The 25,197-nt window shown below is 37.6% G+C and overlaps 1 protein-coding gene across 2 annotated transcripts in view; it reads right to left on the bottom strand.

The window, feature by feature from the left end:
* LRBA (LPS responsive beige-like anchor protein) overlaps window positions 1–25,197 on the bottom strand; it is a 402,463-nt gene that overhangs the window by 36,066 nt on the left and 341,200 nt on the right. For both annotated transcript variants that reach the window (XM_062573872.1, XM_062573871.1), the window contains 3 exons: window positions 20,875–21,042; window positions 5,303–5,392; window positions 1,831–2,023 (listed from right to left, as the gene is read on the bottom strand). In XM_062573872.1, coding sequence (XP_062429856.1) covers window positions 1,831–2,023; window positions 5,303–5,392; window positions 20,875–21,042 — 451 coding nt within the window. The remainder of the gene's footprint in view (window positions 1–1,830; window positions 2,024–5,302; window positions 5,393–20,874; window positions 21,043–25,197) is intronic.

Below are 25,197 nucleotides of genomic sequence, written 5' to 3'. Positions count from 1 at the left end.
CTGTTGGGTACCAGTGCCATTAGCTCTCAGTAAAGCCACCGAACACACACACACAAAAGCAGGAATGGGATTTTTAATTACACATCAGTGACAACTGGTCACTTGGCAACTTAACTTTCTTATCATGACGCCTCATTAGTAAAGACAATGGTAAACCCACAGCAGGTTGCAGAGTAGTAATGATAGCTGCCCTCTAACTCCAGCAAATCTCAATTTTGGTATAATATTTGAAAGCAACAATAATGCAGGCTACTTTCAGGAATCCAGATCCAGATTTCTTAAGTGCAGTATTCCATTAACAGCCAGCAGCTATGATCAGTTTGCTCTTGAAGAGGTGTGGAGGGAGGGTTTTAGGGTTTGGTTGAGCTTTGTTTGTTTGTTTTGAAGTATAGGTTTTAATGAGCTCTTTGCAAATGCAGAACAACTGTTAAATGGTTCTAAATTAAAAAATAGTGATGCAAAAGTTCAGCTTATTGTTTTGCCTTTCAGAGGTGAGAAAAAAAGAACAAAACATGAAGGTTACTATTCATACCAACTGGTGGCTTGCTCACAAATCATCAGCCAGCAGCCTCATGAGGAAACCAAAATCAATTCCTACCACTTTAAGACTTCTCTTCCCATGACTCCTTTTTTTTTTTAATTTTATTTTTTTTATTTTTTTTTTTAAGTCTGAGGCCTATCTGCACAAGGTCACATATCTAAGGTATAAGAGGATGTTATCCTCCTCCTTCCAAACAAATGACAAGAGCATCATCAATAGTTTTTGCTCAAGACTTGTTAACTAGACAAGCCTCTCCTCCTCACTTCCTTCCCATCTCTTTTTTTAAGCATTTCTTGTTGGGGGCAGGGACACATAAATGTTTCTATTTGCACAATGTTGAGAGGTAATTTGTAAGAGTTAGCAAAAAAGTGTGGGAGTCATCTGGCTTTTTTTAAAATGTAATCGAGGGCCATGGGTACAAATTTCTTGGCAAGAATTTCAGAGATGCAAGCACCACTCTGGTGCAAATATCTTCTATTTAAGTTATTTAAGTAGAAGCCCTTTTTCCCCTTTGTTGAAAAGCCTTTGACCAGATAGGAATTTACTGCAGAGCACAAGAAATAAACTACCTTTCAGAGCTCAAGGCTTGAGGCTGTCATAGTTAGGCAAGGAGGATGAGTCCCCTCAAGGATTAGAGGATATTGGAATTGAAAACAGAGTGGCTATACTTTCAAGTCCAACACATTTTTTAAAGATAATTAATTTGATTGTTTGCTATGAATATGAATACGTTGTTTTCCCTTCATACTGGCAAATATATGAGCACCTAATAACTTTGAGATGTTTAACTTAGAAGATACGGACTTCCCATGTATTTTTATCTTCTAATACAGATTGAATGGCTTTAAGATTAGGTCATAGTTTTCATAATCAACAAGAAAAAGCTAGCAGAACAGATTTCAGGCAAGTTGTGCGTGTTTTAAAACCTGCCTGAGACATGATGCCCTTCAGGCTTCCATCATCTGGACATCTGATTGGAAAACAAATTCAAGAGGACAAGTGTGACCGTTTATTATAATATAATAGCGATATATTGTTTTTGTCTTCTTGCATATTGCTTGATGCCTGCAAAGAGTTATCTTTCTGAAGAGCTTGTTGTTACTTGTGTACTACACACCTCACCACACAATTGTTCGAGTGACCTTATGGAGAAACCATAAGCATGCTGTGCCAAAGAACTGGACCTCATACTTAAAATTTAAACCATTTCTACAGCAGATTTTGAACAGACAATGGAAATACTACTTGGTGGCAGTGATTTCTTATGCTATTTACTGGAATTTACTTACCAGGAAGATTATGCCACTTGTTTACAGCAAATAGCCTGTTTGCAGTAACTGTGATCACCGCAGGAGTGGCCAGGCCAGGCTGGGTGTTGGCAGCTACATGAGTAACCGGGGAGTTGGATGGGAACTTGAGAACCATTATAACATCCTGTTGAGCTTGGTCTGTGAACATCAATGGGCTCTGCAGGAGGAGATACTGTTGAGTGCACACAACAAGAACCAAAATACACGGGAAGAGAAAACATGGGGAAAAGACAGGACAGGACAAGAGAAGGAAGATTGGATTAAAATACACGTGCTCCAATAGCAGCTGTAGTGAAAGCAAATGCAGTAATAGTAGACAGACTAGTGGAAACAATTTCAGGGAGACCTCCTTCATGTACACAAGTAAGTTGAGAGCCTTGCTGACCAGGGGGTGTCTATATTCAAACTTTGCTGCAGATCACTGCAGATTACACTAAAAGTTTCCAATTGCCTGTCTCTGCCAAAAGAATTCTCCTTCATATCTGCAGAGATAGTGTGTAAAGGAAAGTAATGCCAAAAGAGGAGGGAACTGAAAAAAAAAAGTGAGCAAAAGAAATTCCTGCTCCCAGAGATTGTCTCAAGTTGCATTAAATTGGCAGACTACAATTCTTTACAAGCCAGATGAGAACATAAAAGCACATTAAAATAAACAGATACACACATACACTAGATATATGTTCTGTATAAATTTCTGATGTACAAAAATAAGATTTATGAATGCAAAGCTGAAGACTTCACTGAAATGTGTTTCAAAGGACAAATATAATTAAACGCAGTTGTAAAGAATATAAAGTGGACTGGATCACAGACACTATCCTAAACTGTTTTTTGAAATATGTAAGGGAAGGAATGAATCCAGACTCTCATTTTCAACACAGTATTTTTAGGTTTTATTTTTTAAATTTAGTAAGTAGAGTAATAGCTTTTAAGGTAAGATCTCTAATAACGTTGCAAATATTGAAACAAAATATTGAGGATCTTAGATCTGGATGTCAAATGCATGAAGGAGAAGCAGAATTTAATGAGTTTGTGACTGTGCTGTGCAGTAGAGAAATCCATTAAGATGCAGAATTACAATCATCCTAGTTACTGTTAGCCACCAGTCCTCTAGTATTTGTATTTTTCTAATAACTGAATTAGAACACTAATGAAGTGTTCTTGGCTATTTTCCACCTGCAATATTTCACTACATATATGTGTATGTAAGTGCATACATTTAATATATATTTATACAGAACTAATAAAAAAATTAAATACATTTGCATTTTTATTATCACTCCTTTTTAAAAAGTTATTAAGAGTACTTAAAAAAACATATTGCTCTATGAATTCCTATTTACAGTCTTTGCATAAAGGTGTAAATAAAAGCAACTAATAAGCTACCCAGACACCCTTCTGAGCAAGTGGCTAAAAGCCAATCAATATTATGAGTTAATCCTCCCTGGATGCTCATTCAATTAAAGGTGTCAGTAATGCCTCATCTGATGTGGCCTCAATTAAATCCAGCTATCTGATGGTGGAAAACACAGGGGGATACAGCAACAGCAGCAAAACCAGACAAATAGGCAGCCTTCGTGTGACTGCTAATTACTACACCTGGTGTATATTATGGCTTGTGCACTTAACACAGCACGTGGTAGCTTTCAATTTGGTTGTACTCATGTGTACACGCGCACACACATGAAAACAAAAAACTTAGTAAATAGCGCAACTAAAAAGCATTCAGACTGGCGACGGAGGAAATACCCCTGCTGTATTTCAGCTCCAGGAAAGCCGAAAACTACTTCTAAAAAGCTTAAAATACTGCACTATAAAAATTTTTATGCACTAATAACTGCAAAAGTGGTCAAAATAAGTGGAGGGCCAAGGTTTTGTTTGTGTGTGCGCCCATCAGCCCAAAAAACCCCAGGAGCTACAAACAGTTAACATCACAGAGCTTAATCGCTTCCATTACATACTCAATATTTACTAATTCACTATCATGAAAAATATTATGATAAAAACCACACAAACTGCCTAGTGGCGTCAAATGTATTTATACAACAACGGATCTCACAAACACGCTGACGACCAGCTCCTCACGCCTCTCCCTTTCCTGAAGCCAGTCGCTGTAAGTCAGGGGCAAGAGCCGAGGGGGACGCGCGGCGTGCAGCGCGGCGTGCAGCGCGGCGTGCAGCGCGGCGTGCAGCGCGGCGTGGCGAGGGCGCCTGGGCTCCCGCGCGTCCCTCTTCGCAGGGCTCCTGTGCCGGCCGGCACGCGGCAGCCCCCCGCAGCGGGCTGCCGCCTCTCCCCCGCGCTGGGACGCTAGGTGCGAGGCAGCCCAGCCCGGAGCAGCGCGGTCGACCACGGGCCCCCAGCGCGCGGGACTCCAGAGCGGGCGGCTGCCTACAGCACACTCGGCGAGGCGTAAGGCTGCCGGGAGAGCGGGGGCCGGCGGGGCCAGCCTCAGGTACCCCACATGGCACGTTTACGTTTGACACAGGCAAGCAGCTCAATTTGACAAGAAAGCTTACATTTCTTAGACTTCCATCGCACCTGCTTTGGAAGTTACGTCGCAAAACTTTCAGGGTTTTGTGGATCTTCTCTAAAGGTTCTTGCTTTTCAGATAGGTTTTTAATCTAATAACCCTAGTCCATCAGAGTAGGACATACAGTTTACAGAATAAACAAGAAGAAAATCTCCTTTTCTGTATTTCATTATAAAATGCCTGTCTTAGCAGCAAGGGAATGTAACGTTTTGAAAAAGTTGTGAATTAGCAAACCATTTGCTCCACTTGTCACAGTATCACTTAACATACTTAGCTCTGGATCTGTGACAACACAAATGATATTTTAGACTCGAGACTGCACACAACGTGATATGGAAAGTAATCAGTAATAAAATAATAGTTTGTATAATAAAATTATATTAGACACAAGTAGAGGTAAAAGGGAAAGCATGTTAATGCTCACTGCCTGGATTTTATCACCCTAGCTTTACTGCAAAACACATTTAGTCACATTCTTTGCTATGCAAGTTTCAGCTCATGAATTCCTAGTAACCCTGGTTGCAGGGGAAAATCTATGCCTGGGGGAAAAGACAAGGAAGTTCCACCTCCTAAATCCATGCCTCTCAGGGAGTCTGCCAAAGATTATCTAAATTGTCTCCACGACGACTGGCTCTCACCTGTACAGGTATGGTATTAACAAAATAAACTGATGAAGTGTTCTTAGATTATACTGACAAAAAATGGCTGTACTAGGAATCAAAACAATCCTTTTAGCAATAAATAAAGTAACAGTTAAGGAGTGCATACACTAAAAGACTCACAAACTCATAACTCATCTGCTATTTTTAATAACCCAATTCCATGACCACAAAAAAGAAAAGCAAAGTAGCAAGCACAGCAACTTGAAAAAAGCAAAGGAAGTGAGCAAAATGGTCGGTCACAAAGAGTTAACGTGGTACTTACAACCTGCATGGCAGAACTTCTTGGAGGATGCGGTTCTATGAGCAGTTGGGAAGGGGTCTGTCCAAAACTTCGTATCTGAGCTTCAACAGCCTGGAAAGGGCACAGGCAGGTTTGCATGTTAAGAGGTGCTAATTACAGGCAATAGAACCATAACTGTCACCTGAAAATGTCATTCCACACTTCTGGCTTGTTTCATGTTGAAAATCAACCCCGTGTGTTCACTGTGGGGCTAAGTGCTTGGCACTGGTACTAAGAATGAGGTAATCATTTTAGTACTGTGGATGCTATTTCCATGAGAACCTCTGCAAAACCTCATCCGGCTCAATGATATTAAACAGAAACCAGCTATTATAATCAGAAACCCTCTTTATTGGCTCCATTTTTCCTTTCTAACACTGGCTTATCCTGTTTGCATCATAACTTAAAAACAAAAGCTATTTTTAAAAAAGTTTCTATAGGTACTGAGAAAGTGTTTATTTTTTCTTTAAACTCTGTTTCCCAGTTTCTTAGCAATAACTGCAATGAAAACTACATTGAGCTTTTTTGGAATTTTATCTTTATTCAGAGAAACGAAACAATTTTAGGATGTATTAAACTACCGATAAAAAGACTAATTTTAAATAGAATTGAAGGAAAACTTGAAGATGCAGCACCATTTTTTTAAGGTTTCTCTAAATCTTCAGCAACATACTTTAGCATTTTCTTCATAGGTGCTATATGAAAACGCAATCTCACGCTTAGTGATGTCTTAAAGGTAATTATTCTGAAATCAGGTAAGTATGAGCTTTATTATGTAAATATGAACTTACACTTCTTGCCTATACATGTTCAACTAGTTATGGGCCTAGTGACTCAAATACAAAATCAAACAACCAAAACTTAACAAGTTATCTCTTATCAGCCAAGGCCATGTACTATTCCTGGGATCACATTAATCCTATAGAAAATCTGAAGTAATTCAGTTTAGGTTGAATCTTTTACTGTGAGCTAAACTAAGTCCAATTACCTTGCATTCACTGCGATCTAACAGTTTGCATACACACAAATATTTTGATTTCTTTGTTGTATGTTAATTCGACAGTGCTTTGAGCCCTACACTCTCAAAAAGCATCTAGTGATGTTGAGTACCTGAGGCATCAGCAAGTCCTATTTTCAATGGAAGTCTCCTGAAAATGAGGTCTCTATAAAGGGTTTCAAGTGGAGCGCTTAAACGCTAAAAGACAAAATCACTCCACACTTCTTTAGCTTTTAGTATATTATGCTTGCTTTCTCTGAGATTCTTCTTTCTGTGGTTCAACAATTTCAGTATGCCTTGAGGGTCCTCATGCTTATGTGGCATGTGCTATTTTACTACCCATTAGAGTTTTCAAGAAAAAGGTGGTCTTGAGAAAATGGTGAACATGCTGATTTTATTCTTAAAAACAATTATTTTTAGAAAATAATAAAGATTATTACTGGTACACTTAACACAGTCCTGCTAAAGAAAGAACAAAACCGAAAGTGGAATGCACTTGAGGCTTTAAGATCATCAAAATAAGGAAGACGGGAAACATGTCATCCAAAACACTTGATCTTACTACATTTGGAAGGGTTTTTGAAATACCTAACTCACCAGAATAAGAGTTTTAGTGACTCTATGGAGGGTCTAACACTCTTCCCCACACTGGGAAGCACCTTAATCTTCAAGCAGTCCTACGGTATTGTAACTGCTCAATAAGCAACTGTATCAAAAACCTGGCCATAATTTGACATGCAAATGAGGAGATTCAATGAGAACTTCTTGAGCAATAGCAGTATCAGGTTCATGAAACAGCAAAGCTCAATAAGCCCATCATACTCCCCTTCCCAGTGACTATAGATGCTACATCAAAATTTGAGGCTGGGTCTGGTGGCTAGAGACTTCAAGGGCACAGAATTTGAGATCCCGCAAGAGATGAGGCAAAATAAGACCATCACACTGGTCTATAACTCTACTGTTTCCATGAGAAACTGCTTGTCTCAAAATATCCAGATTAAAAGGATTAACTTACATTTACTTGCAGGTTGATTGGGATATTTTTAACAGCAGATAGGAATTCGTTTTTTGCACTGAGAGCAGACCAGAAGAACATAGAGGGCCAGTGCTTGGACAACCCTGGATTCAAGTTATTCCATGCATGTTAAAATTTTACTACAGAGTCTATAGGCTCTCCCAATTACTTCCTATCAAATATATTTCCTAATTATCATCCAAAATGAGTAAAATATTCTTGAGGTGCAATTTCATGTATGTCTTCTAGATAAAATTAAAAATATAACGAATAAGAGGAAGAAATAATAAGCTTCAGACTTGTAAACTTCCTTTTATTTTGTCCTACAGTCAATATAGAAGCATCCACTTCCACATAGCCCATATTCAGCATTTAAAGTGAGTCAGAGTTTTGTCTTACTCATGAAATTTGGCATGTCCTTTAATTCCCACTCCCATTACAGGATGCTACCTCTATAAACTATACTCCCATCTACAGGGTCAGTACTAAGAAAGGAAAAATTAAATTCCAGATATGATATATTAATGCAGAGCACTTTAAATACAATCACTGTAACAAGAACATATACTGACTTAGAGCAAAATTTAGATGCTATAATTACTACAATCAATGAAAGATCAGTGGTCTGAAAGCTATTTTCCACAGTCCAAATCTCAGAGAAGCTCACAGCTATCTAGCAACATAAAAACAGGAAGAGTCATAGCTATGCTCCCACTGCTCAGCTTGCACGATGCCAGACATTATCGCACTCCTAGACCACACAACAGCAGCAGCAGAGCAGCTATTCATCTCCCACCCAACCTCTGTGCAGAAGCGAATCCCTCTGGGATATTAAAAATAAATATTAAGTAATCCACTCAACCTGCAAGTAAATAGACATTGCTCTGATCTGCCCATTTTCACTCAACTGGCTTTCTGCAGGAACTGGTAAAACTGCTGACCAACCGGACAACGATCTTGCCAAAGCTGCTCTTAGGGGAGGAACCACAAACTCTATGCAGACCACACACATACCCCTCAGGCTCTTGCAGAAAATCTCTCATCAAACTCGATTTTCAGTTTTTAACAGAGAGTTTCTGTGTCCACGCTTATGATCTACTAGATGCCAAACTAGAGTTTTGGATTTGCAGTTCAGGCACAGACAAGCTTTTTAGACTCATTAGGTTCCATCTGGTCCTCCCAGAAATGCGAAGACGTACACTTTCAGGAAAGTAATAGCCCACTGACACATCATTCCCTTTTAGCCAGTGGAACAAGGAAAAATAAAATTCTGATCATGTGCTACAAAGGGTAACGAGGTTTGCTAAAACATCAGAACTATACACAGAACACAGGTATGAATATTGTTATCTGTGGGCGCTCACATTTTCAGAGAAATTTGTGAAACTGCTGAGTACAAATCAAGGCAACAATGCTTGGACAATTACAACCAGACACAGCAGCTAGACTTCAGTATAACAACTTCTTGCATTCCTTTTAATTAGCAGGAGAAAAGCGAAGATTTTTTTTCTTAGGCTTCAAGACTTCTTCATTATGACCAAGACATTGCACTAGCACCCCTAGATGACTACTTCTTTATCCTGATTGCACTCAAAATCAATCCAGATATCAACAGTACATGTTTGGATAAGCTCTCAGTCTCTTCTACACAGAAAAATGCAAGATCTCCCTCCACCAGCAGAAACCTGTGATAGTGGGGCCTTCCCTTCCAGTTTGGATAACAAGAGAAAAAAAATATAGGGCATTTTAGCCACCAGATGTCAGTCAGAGTTTTGTTCAACCTGTCAAAGAAAATCAGCTAGGAGCAGACAATCCTTTCCTCAGAGAGATAATTAATACTTCCTTTGAAGAAAAAAACCTTACCACTCACCTGAGAGCATACAATAAATTGACTACCAGTCAACAAGTCATCAACTCACTTTCTAACAAATTATAGCCCAGCTTCTAATTTCATTTTCTTGAAAACTTACTAATAGCATTAGTCAGTATTACTAAGAGACAGCCAGCTTCTCCTGGTGGCAGAGGAAGGCTATGTATTCTCACATTGCTGAATCTCCCTAGAGCGTATAAGGATGTAAATCATTGTAGGTAAAAATACATGGGAAATCTGCATAACTAGTATAATTTTTCTTAAAGGCATCATGTAACTGGAAAGGAATAACCTTTGTTTGAAGGATACCTTTAGTACCACACACTCTTATCTCTGAAAGCATGCTGCATACCACAAAATAAAAGATAGTATCATTCAACATTTTGTTTCACTGCTTCTCAAATATCTCAGTAAAACAGCCTTCTTCCTGTTAATCCTTTACAGCAACAAAACTTGGTAAGGCCAGAATTGTTCCAGATGCTACAACCAGAAGTAATAAAATGAAACAAGCTAACTAATCCTTTACAATAATCCACACAATATGCATCACAAACCACATATTTATATGATAAATACCATTTCTCAAATGTTAATTAATTTATAAACATAAAAGTGTCAAGCAAATTTCACAAGTTAAAATTTATCTGATTACCACCTTAATCTGTTCCTAAAATCTCCTGATCATCTCTTTTTTGGGGGGTGTGAGGAGGCGCAGAGAAAGAGGGGGGGAAATAGGGAAGCAAATTGGAAGAGGAAGAGGGAGAAACAAATGAAAACTTGGCTTAGCTATAATGTAGCTTTTGGCCACTGCTTAGCACAGACATTTTCAGTCTTTGAATCTACCCTCTAATCTAACTGCGAAGAAAGTTAATTCAACAGTACGCAGTACCCACCAAATATGGCTGTAAATTTTTGGGGAAGGAGGGGTGATGGGGAGGTTGAACATATGGACGCAGTTAAGGTAAAAACAGATGTTTGTTACTTTTCTTTGCAGCAACACTCAGAAACTAAGTCAAAATTGCTTTTTTTCATGTTTATGTCTGAAAGAACTATAAAATTAAATATGAGGGTGGGAGGGTGAAGGGGGAAGTGCAGTGAGTGTCTCAGAGAAAGAATGAAATGGTCTCTAAGTTTTAAACCCAGATTTTGAAAGGAAGGCCCACAGAAGGAAAAGGTAACACACACGCTATTTAACTACAGATTTAAAGGCCCTTAAAGAGCCTAGTGAAGAGTTGTTCCCATCATGCATGCTCAGACACAAAACACCAAAGTGTCTGAAGAGTCCAACAGCCACAGCGTAGCCATGTCAAAACGCATGCCGCAGTTTGAAAGCAGTTTGAACAGCAACAGCAGTTATTCTCCTGTCATTCTTACTACAAGCTAATGGACTGACTTGGAAAATTGAAGGCTACTCTCTGCCTTTACAAATCTATATGCAAATATTTTCAGTAATTCTCAAATCACTAGGAGTTAAATGCCAAACATTTGAAAGCCCAGACGAAGTAACACCATGCAATGTAATATATTCTCCTTCAGTATATGTATTAGGGACAGCAAAGGTTTTGGGTTCACCCTCCCACTCTCCACCCTGCATTTACATCCAGAAAATAACAGTCCTTGCAAAAATAATTACTTTGGCTCTCCACCGTTCCTACCTCACTTTTCAATATTCAGAAAGGTTTACACACATGTTCCTCAGTGATTTCTATTGGCTTGAGCGAAATGCAATTATGATTACTTGCTTTCCCTTTCTTTCCACCCAGATGTTGCTTTACAGCACCAGAGAACACAGACTATCTGACAGGTTTCCCTTCAGCCAGTGAAGCTAAATGGCTCAGGGGCTAACTGACTGGCTCCTTTCCCCAAGGGACGGTGATTAAAATCAAGCTTTGATAACAAGTGATCAGAAAACCTTTTCTGACCTGATAGTTACTCACAGTGCTACAGTAAGGCTCTTAGTTAAATTCCTCAAGGACTACAGTCAGATAACACTAACCAGAGAACAAGCAGGATTCATAACAATTAGATAAAATTGCTGAAAATAAGCTAAAGATTACAGAAGAGAAGCTCGTCGTAGTACCATGTCCTGTTGTTTTGTAACAATTCCCGGTAGATCAAGATTGCAAAAAATTGCAAAACACTTTTCAGAAACAAGGTATATGCTTGTTGGCTGTACACCTGCCCTGGGGATATTGCACTACACTTCACCCAGGAAAAAATACAGCACTCAAGTGTTAGTATCATAAACTCACACACTTGCATCCACTGTTTTAAAAATAAAATGAGCAATCACATCAAAACAGAAAGTCTTCTACTTTTTAAACTTCACAAACCAACCCTTCTGTAGTGAACCATTTCAAGTTTTTTTCCATCAATTTAACGACTCCTTTACTGTACTGTTGTAAGGAAAACGTGCCTACAATACCTTTGCAAACCTAACGAGCTGCTGGGGAGGGAAGGGAGTAAGGAGGGAAGAAAGACTGAAGAAATTACAAGATCAAGAGTTACATACTATTCTCTATGGTTGTTAAAATGTTCTCTATGATCTGCAAAATGTTTATTATATACCCTCTGTTAACTAAGCAGAATGTAAAGGATTACTATTGCAGGCAGCTAATGTTACTACCTCTGTTCAAGTAACATAGGTCTATAGTTTCAGAGCAGAAGTGTGGGCAGAAATACTGTCAACAACCTGCAGAGGGTGACATTACTAATGCACACCAGTCACTTGTTAGGAAGCAAGAAGTGCACAACCCCTGCCTGCTGCGGTACATTAGGGTATGTGCAACAAAACTGAGCACGATACATAAAGGTAGAAATGAGAGCCATCAAATATAAACAAAGCACAGATTTCTTTTCCCTCCCTGTAGCCTCCTTCCAAGAAACACATCAATCTTGTAAAATCTCTTATTATTTTCTTAGTTAAGCTTCTTCTGCCTGTCTTCTCAAGGCGCTCCAGTTGCCTGTGTGGAAGGCACTAGTCTAACTGCTCATTATTTTTCAGATCCAAACTTACTACAGATACCATGAGGCATACTGGATTTTTTTTTTTTTTCTTAAAGCTATTTAGGATTCAACATACGAGTGCTACTTTTTCTGCTCACATCACAGAAAAGTGTGCAAGGGAGCAACTATGCCTTTAAAAACAAAACACTAATCCAGCTCCTAAACTCCATTAAGAAATTTTCTGTGAGAAACAAGAAGATTAAACATTTTTGTCCAGACAAATTAGTATGGCAATTACATGGCAGTCATTAAAGTAAAACGGGAAGTAATCACAGTTTGTGAAAGAACGAGGAGACTCCCCCTCAGGGCCATCAGAGTTGCTCCAATCTGAATACGTGCATTCCAGGCATATTAAACAGAGGCCTAGGCCAGCCTTCCTGCAAGCTCCAGTTCATGCGGCTGTCCATCTAGCACAGCGTAATCCCAGCTGCCAATCTGAAAGAAACCAGTTAGTCGGAGCAGACACAACCAACAGAAACAAATGTCACTCAATAATGTTCAGAGGCACTGGGTTCATGGATAATTTCAAACAGTATCTCTGTCTGGAGCACTGATGTGCTCATTCAAAACACCTAAATCTCTGGCTACTGGAAAGGAGCAGATAAAAAAAAAAACTAGAACTAGAAAAACAGGTCTGGTACTACTTCAAAGAGACTGACAAAATAAAAAGGGAGAAGAGTCTAAAAAGACAGCAAGACAAACCTAAAGACCTGCAAACTTCAGTACAAGCAAAAAACCATAAGCCACTCCGGGCTATTTTTTAAAAATGCAGTAGTCTCAATTTTATTTGAGCACCAAGAACAAAATTGATTAATTCTCTATTCAGTACAGCAACTGAAGATTTCAAAATAACAGCTCATTGCTTCCATTTAAAATCAGTAACATCACATAGAAATAGTATCTTTCCCATATGCAATATCTTGAAACCTCACCAGTTTCCCGTATTATTCATTCACTTACAACAATATCACTCCTTTAAATAGCTATATATAATTCTTAAAACTTACTTCTTTCACATAATCTATTTGCTACTCAGCTGACTTCAAATTTTCCGATCTAAAACCTTTTTTCTTTGGAAAAAAAGTGATCTGCTCCAATCTGTTTCCATTCCATCGCAATGCATCATTACTGATAACGTTTCTGTCCTTTAAATAGAAAAGCTTCACTAAAACCAAAACATTCCAAACTGAAGAAAGTTAATATCCTGATGTAAAAACCCAACATCTCATTTCTTTTTTAAAAAAGTCTTGCATGATCAGATGTTTTAAAATCTGTAACTGTAAAAAAGAAACTAGGTAACTCATTTTGCTAGGCTAAGAAAGGCTTTTATACAATCTACAAGTTCAAACTATTTGTTTTCTGAGAACAGGTAAAATAGTAATTTCAGTTTTCTACTGCAATGAATTAACTTTCTTTTCATCATCTACCAAACTGCAAAGTCTAACTGCCACATGGTTTTTGGACACTGAATGAGGAAAAGCATCTCCAGCATGACCTCAAGTACTCTCACTGCAGAAGCAGCTATTTTTCTAATACAACGTAAATAAGAACTATTATGATAGAGTTTGGTAAATAAATACCACATCTGCAGACACAGGGGGAACACTTAGGAGCTAGGCACTTTAGATTACAATAAACAAATACAATAAAAATATTCAAAACAAAAATCTGTAGTTTCCCAATTACTATCAAAGTCAAAATAGATATTGATGAGACTGTACAAAGAAACTGAATATAATCTAAGTATGCTGATGATACAAAAAATCATGAAATGTCTGTAGGCAATCTGCCTCTGATTCAAGGCTAGCTGATTAGTGTATGGTAACAGCAGTTTCTCATTCTTTCCACATATTGTAGAAGAAAAGGTAAAAGGTTAAAAATAAAGTAGGAAAAAAAGTTATTTCTGGAAAATTATGAGCATCGCTTTGTTCCATCGCTTGTTTACCTTTTTGATTACATTTTCTCATTTTACACTGGCCAAGTATGTCAGATATCCGAGATGACCAGCCAGGCACGAATGAAAATGCAAAGAGCTCAGGGGGTCTCAAGCCCTCTCTGGCTCTGATAGATCCACAAGACAGGTCAAGCAAGAAGAGGTGAGGGAACTGACTGCACGGAAAATTTCTACTCTTTGAATTTCAATCAGGGGCTGAGAAAACAAGCACACAGAGTTGAAGAACTAATTTACATGAGTTACCTCCTCCTAAAAAGCTTTGCAATTCTAAGTGAAAGCAGTTGTTCTGATTTTCATTTTTTTAATTCTTATACATCAGGCATCTCAGTTCTACCCTTAGCTAACTCTAAAATATTATTCGGTTTTGCACTGGATGGATCAGCAGAAACACCAAATAAAATTAGAATCCACTCTGTAACAACCATAAAGAGAACATTCAGGTCAAATCTCTTGCTGGACTGAAATTTAGCTGAATACTTTTACGCCTGTTTCTAAGCCCTGGAGTAAATACGTAAGTTAAGACAAAGGGCAATAAAACGCCATTCGTCAGTCATGTCAAACAGCGGGTTAAATGGAATCAAAGGAGTGCCACACCTCCCAAATACCACCGTAAATCCTTGCCTACACTCATTTTGCCTGTTTATTCAAGCACCACAGACAGACCACAGTGCGAGATGAGATGCGAGAATTAACAGTAAATGATACGAAGCAGTGGCGTTAATTATGCTCCTGCTATTTTAATGCTCCTTGCACCCGACGGAAACACCCGTCTCCGTGTGGGAGACTCCCCTCGGGCAGAGGGGCTGGCCCCGACTCCTGCAGGAGCCGCAGTGCCGACGGCCTACCTGCGCCCCACAACTCTTCTCTGGGTACCTGCACGGGAAAAGATCAGGGCCTGGGTTCGCTGGCACCTGACAAGTCCACCTCTGCTTAGCCATTTTTCAGGAAGCTTACTTTGAAAACAGTCTTCCTAAGTCTGATTCCATAAATGATATTTTAATACCGATTTTCAATTAAAACTAGATCAATTCTTAACATTTACTTGGCTTTTCACACTGTTCCTGCGCTGTACAACATGAAGCACACCATCTGTGCAGCACACTTCTGGCCAGAGATGATTCAGAGATTGTTTCTACAATACTTTCAATTTTGCCTGCATGAATTCTTTACTTACTGAATTCAACGCTGCTAAATTTACTGTTCCGTGACAGTGTTTTGTAATCACTTTATCCTACTTTATAAAACTCGCTGCAGCCACAACAAAGACGGTGCCCAACCTGCTAAAAACAGACTGATCATTTTCCCAACTATTTAGTAAATGTTAACTATGCTATAAATACAAATTGTGTTTATACTCTGTGAAAGATTCACTGCTGTCAGAGTTCTCCAGCTGAGTTAGAGCTTAAATATGCTATTAACTCCCACCATGAACACAGCTAAAAGAGAGGCCAAAAATGCTTTCTCTGGGATAAGATATCAGATCTGCTACTGCTGTCATGAAACTGGGGTCATATAAACTAAACATCCTTGTAGCTTCTTTTGGAAAGCACAGAAGTCTCTCAAACTATAAATATTTAAAAATAAAATTAGACTCATAAGAGCTAGGTCTAAGATGCATAAAACTTACCTAAAGATATTAATCTGGGGTAACATCTAAAAACTATTATCCATGAAATAATTCATACCATATGCCTTAAGACAGAAAATAAAAGAATTATTTCCTCTCTTTATATAATCAGAAGCGACACATTCAAATAACATACCAAATGCTATGTCCAAGTTGATTCTTCACAATTCTTGATTTTTGAAACTCCTCAGTTCATATGGAAACGCACTATCAAGAGTAGACAGAAAGGTGCCAACAGAACGGCACAAGCTGTGCTTCCTAACGTTAAACAGACTACTTTTGCGTTACAAAATGGTGCCTCGTCTTCGAAGGAGGAAATCTAACACAACTGAGTCATCTCAGTTGCATCTTGTTGATTTACTACAGGCAGATCACTTCTTGAGGAAAGTATATGGGGATGGGACTTTTTTAATCATTTTTTGCAAACCACTGTTGCTAATCTTCAATTCATCACTCTTTCTTAATCATTGACTACACTGGTCATGGCGTAAGATATTAAAAAAAATGTATTTAAAGAATATGCTCATGTGCTTTTTCATAAATATGGTTAAAAAAATCTAGCATAATTCCTGAGGCTCAGCGATTCCTATAGCTAGCTGTTCTCTAAGTAATATTTTGCCTTCACGCTGTTAACTTCATTCTCTTTCCTGCAGTTTAGGCATGTCCAGGGTTTATTCTAGCCACACAGGGACATCAGTAGGCTTTTAATTAATAATCTGAGTGCCACCTAGATTCACGATCATCCTTTGCTGATCATGTCAGAGACAATAGCAAGTTCTATTGTTCTGACCAAGAAGTAATTATTGCAATAATGCAATACCCGAAAATCAGCCCAAGATCCAAATTATTTTCTGTAGATCATGCTTCACCTCTCAAACAGCTGTTTGAATGGCTTAGAACTAATTCTTTTTTTTTTCCTTTCCAAATGAGAGCAGAATTTGTGACAAGCAAGAAGGAAGTGACCTGAATTCCCTCCAGAGGGGCCGACGGATGTTTATCTGCACAACCGCGACTACTTGCCTCTCCCACGGGGACAGCAAGGAAGCCCGCCTAGGGCAGATGCTGGCTGCAGGACTTCCATAGCTCAAAATGTGCTGCTCAAGGTGGAGCCAATGGCAGGCAGCAATACAGCACACCTCTCCTGGCACCATCCACATTCTCCGTAGGAAAGAGAAGGGATATTTACTGCTTCTCAACTGAACAGTAACTTCCCTCTGCAGTTGTAACCTCCTTCAGCAAGATACGCAAGCACAAAGGTCAGAGCCAATGAGAACGCTGCTGAAGTAGCTAGAAGAGAAAAAGAGGAGGACGAAGGAACAGTTTCTGCAGGGGTGAGATGTGCACAGATATGCCAGGAGATGGACTGGGTCTCTTGCATTGCTTCCCCTGGTTGTGGTTCCCTTCCCCCCTGGCTCCAGCTCAAACCCTCCCCTCTTGATCTGCTCGCCTCCCCCCGAGATCTGCCTTTGAATTATGCAAGCTCTGCACTCCCCAGGGTTTATCTGCCAAAAGGTAGCATGTGGCCCATGGTTTGCATTTTAGTTTAAAATTTTCTATTATAGCAGTCAGATCCTTTCAAAATACTTTCCTTCCTTTATTCCCATAGGCAGAAAGAATGGCAGGAAAAAAATTGTTCACAGCAGTATGAAAGGATGTAAAAGTTCTATGTTTTCAGTTTTAAAAAAAGAAAGTTAGAATATGGTTTTAATCAAGTAGTTTTCCTTCCTAGACGAGTGTTTCCTTCTTGTAATATATATAACCTGACTGCCTATAAAAATAAAGGTGCCAGTTGGAGCCGTTTAGGAGACCTAAGGAAATTCTGCATTAACCTAAACTCCTCCACTCCTCAGTTCCTTCCACTCTTGTTCTGTGTGTGGCCTTTCCTGATGACTTAGGTCACCAATATCTATTCGCTGTCTCTGTGAAGATACTTTAGAAACACAAGCATCACGGGCTTCTCAGTACTGACGTGCTCCAGGCGAAGCAGCGGATATTCTCTCACACCAGCTAGGTTTAAACACATGCTATTATTTCCATATGATGCATAAGCCTTAGTAACTTGCAACTAAGAGTAAACAGAAGCTTCTGATTATCTTAGGTTTGCAAATAAAACTGTATTTTCTACTACAACTGATAGGATTTAAATCTGCAAACCTTGAACCCTACTGAGAGGAAGAAAGAAAGGTGAAAGCATCCTTCTCAAAACCCAGAAATCTAGAATAAAATTCCCAGTTTAACTCTTCCATAATAAACAGATATTAAATCTAAAGTGTCATGCCTGTCTAAAAATACTATTAATTGCCCAGATCAGAAACTCATTTGGCCTTTAACCAGGACTCTGCAAGAGAAAAGGAGAAATATTTTCTGGCAAGCTGACTTAAAGAGAAAAATAAACACTGATTGAAGCTGCTCAGCAGTACAGAAAGCTAGCGTAGGTCCTCAGGGAGATGGATTAGTAAGCAGGAAGAAGGTGAGGCTGTCAAAGGTGCATGATAAATTCATTTAGCACATAGATATAGAAGGATTATGCACATAGATATACACACAATCAGATTTTTTATTACTTTCATCTTTACTCATGAGTAAAACCAGAATAACTCACTATTGGTGATGACACTCATTAAATCTCTTTGCATTGTTATTGATAGCATATCGGAGCTGATCATGTGTAACATTTTAAATTACATATACACATGTACATAATACAGAAATATGCTATTACAAAATAAATGTAAATAGGAAGGGATACATTGCTCAACAGAAATCTTTTTGCTCTTAGAACATCCTCTTTGACTTACTTAAATACAAGGCTGAAAAATACTAAACAAAAATATTCCATTGGACCGATCCTCAAATAACACAGAAAAAAAATACTACAGAAAACACTATTCTTTCAGGGTCCATTTGACAATTCTTGACATCAATAGCGTTTCAAAACTCTTCTGCTGAGAAGCTATTCCTTATTTAGGAACTCTATGGCACCACTTTTCTCCCCCTCCCATTTTCCTTTTTCCTGCCACTCAGCTCAGAATGGCATGAAACAATTCAAAAATAAGAAATATTATAATAAAGTACAATAAAACATGACAAACTCAAAAGGTTTGGTAACAAATGTATTAAAGTATATAAAGAAGTACAAAGTGAATGCCTCTCTTTAGACAATCCATACCTTCCAGATCGTTTTTTAACTTTCCTTAGTCTAATATATCCTTTTTTCAGGCTATGACATATGTAAAACAGGTTGCCGTTATACTGATAATACAGCTGTTCTTGAAAAAATAAAAACTATATAAAAACATTATGTGTGCTGGCTGTTATTTCAGTTAGTATTATTTTGATTATTAGCTTCATTTTTTAATGTCCTTTTACTGAGAGACTATTTTTCTGCTTTTTCTACCAATACATATTAATTATTCGGGAAGCCAGTCTTTTAGGAAACGAGTAGAATTTTAAAAAGCAATACCTTGGTAAAAAGTAACATTTATATTATGCTAGGTCACAAATAAAAAAAAATATAAAAGCGTGTCTAAACACGTACAGTCAAAGTTGTAGTTCACATTAAGAGTATGTCAAAATTAACACTGAAGACTGAACCAAAATTAATTATAAACATTAATTATTGATATATATAATAAATACATTAATTATATTTATTAATTACAAGGAGAGTCTCCCTGTCAGCATACTGTGGACAAATATTATCAAAGAAACAAAAAATGACAGCGTGACCAGTGACATACATTACCCTTGGCCAATAACTGCTCCAAATCCAGATGATGACAATTTTTCTTACAAGCCAAGTATTCCAGTATCTCTTCTCTCAGCCCCAATTAAAAGTAATTATATGCAGCATATCTATTTTAGCTCATTTTTATTTTAGCTTTAGCGGACCAACACGAAATCTGCAGGTTGACCGACCGCAACCAAAAGAACTATGACATCCAGCCACCACTCTTGTTAGTAACCCAGCTGTTGTGCACCTCTACGTGCCAGGCATGCCCCAAATCTCTACACTGCAGCCACGCACTAGGTACAGCCCAGGCAGTTGCTATGATGTGACTCAACCTACAGAGGCAGTCAAGGTGCCCCAACAATCAGGTGACGAGTGTGTACAAATGTACTAATGTTTGTAAATAGAAATGTCATCATTCTTGATTTCATTCATTTCACACACATATTTTCTGCTGGTATACATCCAGCCGTGCTTTTAAATACAATTACCTAAAGCATTCACATCACTCTGTTCTCAATGAGTCAGAATATTTGATGACAAAGTGCCAGTTACATTTATTCTATAATTAATATACTTACAGTTATAATTGGTTTTTGTGAATTAGTCTGAACAGAGGAAATATCACCTATTAAAAAAATCACCTTTAATCACCACCACCACCACCACTCTTTTTTTTTTTTTTTTTTTTTTTTTGGTAATACAGCCATTTAGGCAGGGGAGAGGAGTCCTTAAGCTCACGAATATCCTGAGGGATATTTTAGAAAATAGATTTTTCTGAATGCTGCTGAGTCTGAGTAAAAGACTACTTATCTTTCCAATGATTTAATATTTACTTTTGCATACGAAAAATACAGGACAAGTTAGCATTACTTTGACATCCTAAAGGCAAACAAAAATATTGAAAACTACAAAATTACAGTGTATTTGATGCGTACTACCTACATATGATGACATTAACAGACAATGTTAATACTGTAAAAGGTAATCCAAAAACGCAAGCCAAATCAAGGTTGCTCATCTTTCTTTTCTATTAAGATCCATTATTAATTAGTGAGTAGAATAAACGCCCTCAACAAAAAAAGCAATCCTTGAAGATTTATTTCTATATTAGCATCCAGTTTGTGCTGAACCTAGGTGCACAAATTTGAAGAACAATTTGTATGCTTGTTCTCCAATTTCTTGTGTCTCTGATGGGAGGTTTCTTAAGTTTCAGGCACCTTCCATTTGACCGGCCTTTAGCCAAACCACAGAAGAAAGCAAAGATTTGAACATTCACTGGTTGCCTTAAACAATATGGAATTGTTACACTTTCAACAGAACATTGGCCAACGATATGTGAAGTGCAAACTTACCTCTCTTAATACAGGATCTGTTATTGAACTTAAATTTACAGCTCCTTCATAAGTCAAATAGTAGAATACATTCAGGGATCTAACAGCCTCCGGTCCTTGCTGTTTGTAGCCAAAAATCAGATCAATCCATTGGTGAAGCTGGCAGGAAACAAACTCACTTTCTAATGCCTGTAAAAAAACCACAAAAACAGTCTTTATTTCTAAGTGGTAGAAGTATATTCTGAAGAGTGTACAGAACTACCCTAACAAGTCTCACTATGAAACCAGTAATAGTATTTTAGAAACTGTACCAGAAAAAGAACAGGTGGTCCCCGTGATAGATGCCAGGGTCTCATGTCTAACCCTGTCCTGCTTCCAAATGACCGTGAGACTCTGGCCCTCCTGGTCAGAATAGAGGGAATAAGAAACATGCAATGCATGGAAAGCGTTTATATATTTGTGGACAGCCAGGCTATGTTTTTACACACTCTCGAGATGAAATTGTGTTTTGCTATGTGTGTTTTGCCTAGTGAATGGCGTGCAAGGCAACGCCTCTGTGGCAGACTGACAGAAGGTTGGTGGAGCTGAGGAAACTGAACTAACTAGGGGTGTTCAAATGGCTACAACGGAAGATGTTCTACATGCAGGAATACCAACTTACTGTTTGTTTTTTGCATTTCTTGTGTATATCTAGTATATAGACCTTTACAGAAACAGTACTATGCTGAATGATTAAATCATTTTTTTGATCACATTATCTAATTACAATCCAATCTCCAAGACAAAAGAAACAAACAATAATGCATCTCTCCATAATAGTATTAGATACATCATAAATATATTCAAAGGTAACTTAAAAATCATTTTAACCTAAAGAGTTAATTCGTCTAGATTAGATCACTAGCAGGATTTGCTTCCTCTCTTTCATACAGACAATTCAATATATTTTCTATTTTAATGAGATGGGACAATGTAACGAGGTCTGATATTCACTTCACCTAAAGAAACTAATAGTATTTTCCTTGTAAAGGAAATTCCTAATTTTGAGCAGAGGAAGTTAAATTAATCTGAAAACCAAGGAAACCACTCTGCAATTTGCACACAAAAATGATGGGTTTGTTTCATTAACCGATGCCTGGAAACAACATTTAAATTGACACATAAAAACAGCAATTGTCTTAATTTGTGTGGTGCACTCCACACAAAAGCCCTAAATATGTTCAAATTAGAGCAAGCTGCTTGATTGTCACTGCAGTCTCATGTCATATTAATGCATGACAAACATTAAACCATACACTTAAATGGCAATTTATATCATTTAAATGTTTACTGCCAAACCAGATCATCACTCATTTAAATGTGACTTTCTGACAGCTAATTTCAGTTAATTTTCCTCGATTCACTTAATTAGAACTTTCAATCAAGAAAAGACCTGTACATATCTTCTACTTCATATCATTCTTTTTTTATTATTATTATTTTTATTAGGATTCCCAGCTACTGAATTGCTGAAAGCACTCTTTAAAATGAATTACCACACACATACTATCTCTTTGGATGATCATATGGAACTATCTTACGACATATGTGCTTAGACAGAATTTTTTTACATGTTTTCTTTTTTCTTTTTTTAAATAAAAAAAAGAGAGACGCACAATTAAAGCTATAAAAAACCACAAGCAGGCCAATTAAAAATTAATGATTTCAAAATTGTTTAATAAGATAAAAACAGTCAGGAGTCTCATGAGTGTCCCTAACACTACAATTTGCAGCCATAAAATTCTACAGGGCTCAGCAAATGACTATGATAGGGATTAATTTTCCTGCTATCTCACTAGAACAGTTTAACCCTAGAACATACTTACTATTATCATTATACTATTTCTCTCAGGAAAAAATAGTGTTAAGGACTTATTAGATTTTTAATATGCATTTAGCATACGCAGACATCTTTGGTACTTTGCTTTGTTTTCAAAAACTAGATTTGTAATGGTCATATTAAACTTATAAAACACCTGGACATGAATCTAAAGGAATATCACTCTGTAATCTCCTCAGATTAACAGTTAAATCAACCTATCTTAAAAAAAGTAGACCAAAACACACACTTTCTGCCTGTTCATGGAGTGGTTGGTAGTCAATTTACTTCCCTTCTTCAAGTTCAAATTTAATTTACACTTGCAATTCGTATTAATTCAGTAGTAGAGTTCCCCCACACAAATTAAGCAATTTTAAACTCTTTCTTATATGCCAAAATCACAAATATAAGGGCTAAATGAAAAATGCCTATGGTCAACAGTAATACTCAGGACTCTGAAGAACAAGCCAAATTTTGCATACACAAAACCAAAGAATAAATAATGTTGCCTGTCATTGCAGGTTCACAGTTAAGCTCTTCATTGGAGGGAGGTGTTTATGGTGTGACTCCACTAATAGAGGATCAATAATGAACAGGCTGTACGATGATTAAAAAATAAACTAATTTTTCAAGGTAAACAGTGCAATGTATTAGTATGTGTGACACACACTGTACATCCACACTGATACATGCTATTTAAGATGGGCTAAAAAAATCTGAAAAATGAAAAAGGTTCCAGTTTGCACAAACCCACAGGACAGATCTATTACAGTCCTAGCAAGTTATCCTCTTTTAAAAAGAGGTTTTTAAAAAATTATTACTGCTAGCATTTGCCTACTGCAAAACTAAACCAAGGGTAGAGCATGTTAAGCGCTGAGGATTACTTAAACATCTAGGGCAGCCAGTGCTCATTAAGGCTCAAGTTAAATACAGCGTGCAGCTATGGGATACTAAGTGCCTTCCCAGGCCGCTCTTAAAGCTACCCCATCAACCATCAGCGCTCCCCTAGCAGACTGCCTGCATCGCTTCCACCCACTGTGTGCTCGCCGCAAAGCAAGTAAAACACAAAAATCCACTAAGATGTCCAGCGTAATACAGGGCTACTGAATCCTATTGAGTTATTGTAAAATAAATCAGAGACTAAAGCCCAATTGGTAAGGATCAAATGATACCCTGAAAAGACTGTCACGTGAAGCCACACACAAATTGTCAATCCTGTCCACAGGGACTCATATTAACTTTGACAAACCGTCCTGGGGTGATATCTGTTTCTTTAATGAGATCTATTAGGCAGAGACTAAAACACTTGAGATATGCTAAAAAGTACAGTATACAGCTGTCAAACACAAACACCTATTAGTAACTTTCAGTTCTCCAATCCCAAGGTAGGTATGCTGCAGAAACATCAACAAATTGGAGCTTTGAGGATATTTTAGTTTACTCACAAATATTTTTCAAATGTACATACTCATGTCGTTAAAGCAAATGCAGTTAAAAATACTGCTTCAAAAATAATTCTGAAACTTATTATTTAATGTCCATCTTTTTATTTAATGTTTTCCAAAAAGAATAAATAGAGAATAATTTTCAACTAGCAAGTAAAGACCACCAGTCCAAAACACAGCGATTTGGTAAAACATGGTCAGAATGACAAAAATACAAAACTAGCCAGGTTAGGAAGGATTTTTCCTTTTTTTCTATAAACAACCTTGTCATTCATTATGATGCACTTTCCAGACGATCCTCATCCTATACCCTTGGAATCAAGGTTCTGAGTAAAATGCAAGTATCTTTGATGTAGCTGCCATTGGGGTTTGCCCCCCTTTTTGTTCTGGTTTAGATTATTTAATGTATTATAGTATGTGAAGTGATGCCTATTAAAAATAAATACATACTGTACTAGAGATTAGGATGCTCCAATGCTGAAATCAGGTAAAGATATTACGTGCATTTCTTTTCACCAGTGGAGATATTTATTCACAATGAAGCCATTCAGAAATACAAGTCCACGGACTTGCTTGCCTTACTTCTATGCTGATTAAAGCAAAACAATCCCGAAACATGGCATAAAGCATGCATATTATTCTTACTTTGAAAGATAGAGAGTCCAACCTCTACAAAATGTGTTTTATATCGCCTAAATGAAAGGAGAAATTTTTGATGAGACAACAAAACTGTTTCTCGTGCTTAACAGATCTTTCCTATTCATGCAATTAAAAAAAAAGATTAAGATTCAGGAACATGCTACATTGGCAAGTATGTATTATAATATAAGTACAAATATTTGCCTATATTCTCCAATGGGCTAAACATTTTAATTCCACTGTGAAGTAAGGAATTCCCTTTGAATTATTCCAAATAATTGAGGCTTAAAAAAAAAAAATCTTTCCATTTTAAAAAAATTAATGTATGAACAGAAAAGCATGAATTCGGATTTCACACATTTTGAGCACCAATACAGTTCTCATGTGAAAAAGGCACTCTTG

Source organism: Rhea pennata, chromosome 4 (assembly GCF_028389875.1).
Source record: "Rhea pennata isolate bPtePen1 chromosome 4, bPtePen1.pri, whole genome shotgun sequence".
NCBI lineage: Eukaryota > Metazoa > Chordata > Aves > Rheiformes > Rheidae > Rhea > Rhea pennata.
The sequence above is the reverse complement of the archived record's forward strand: the minus strand, read 5'-3'. Positions and strand labels throughout refer to the sequence as shown.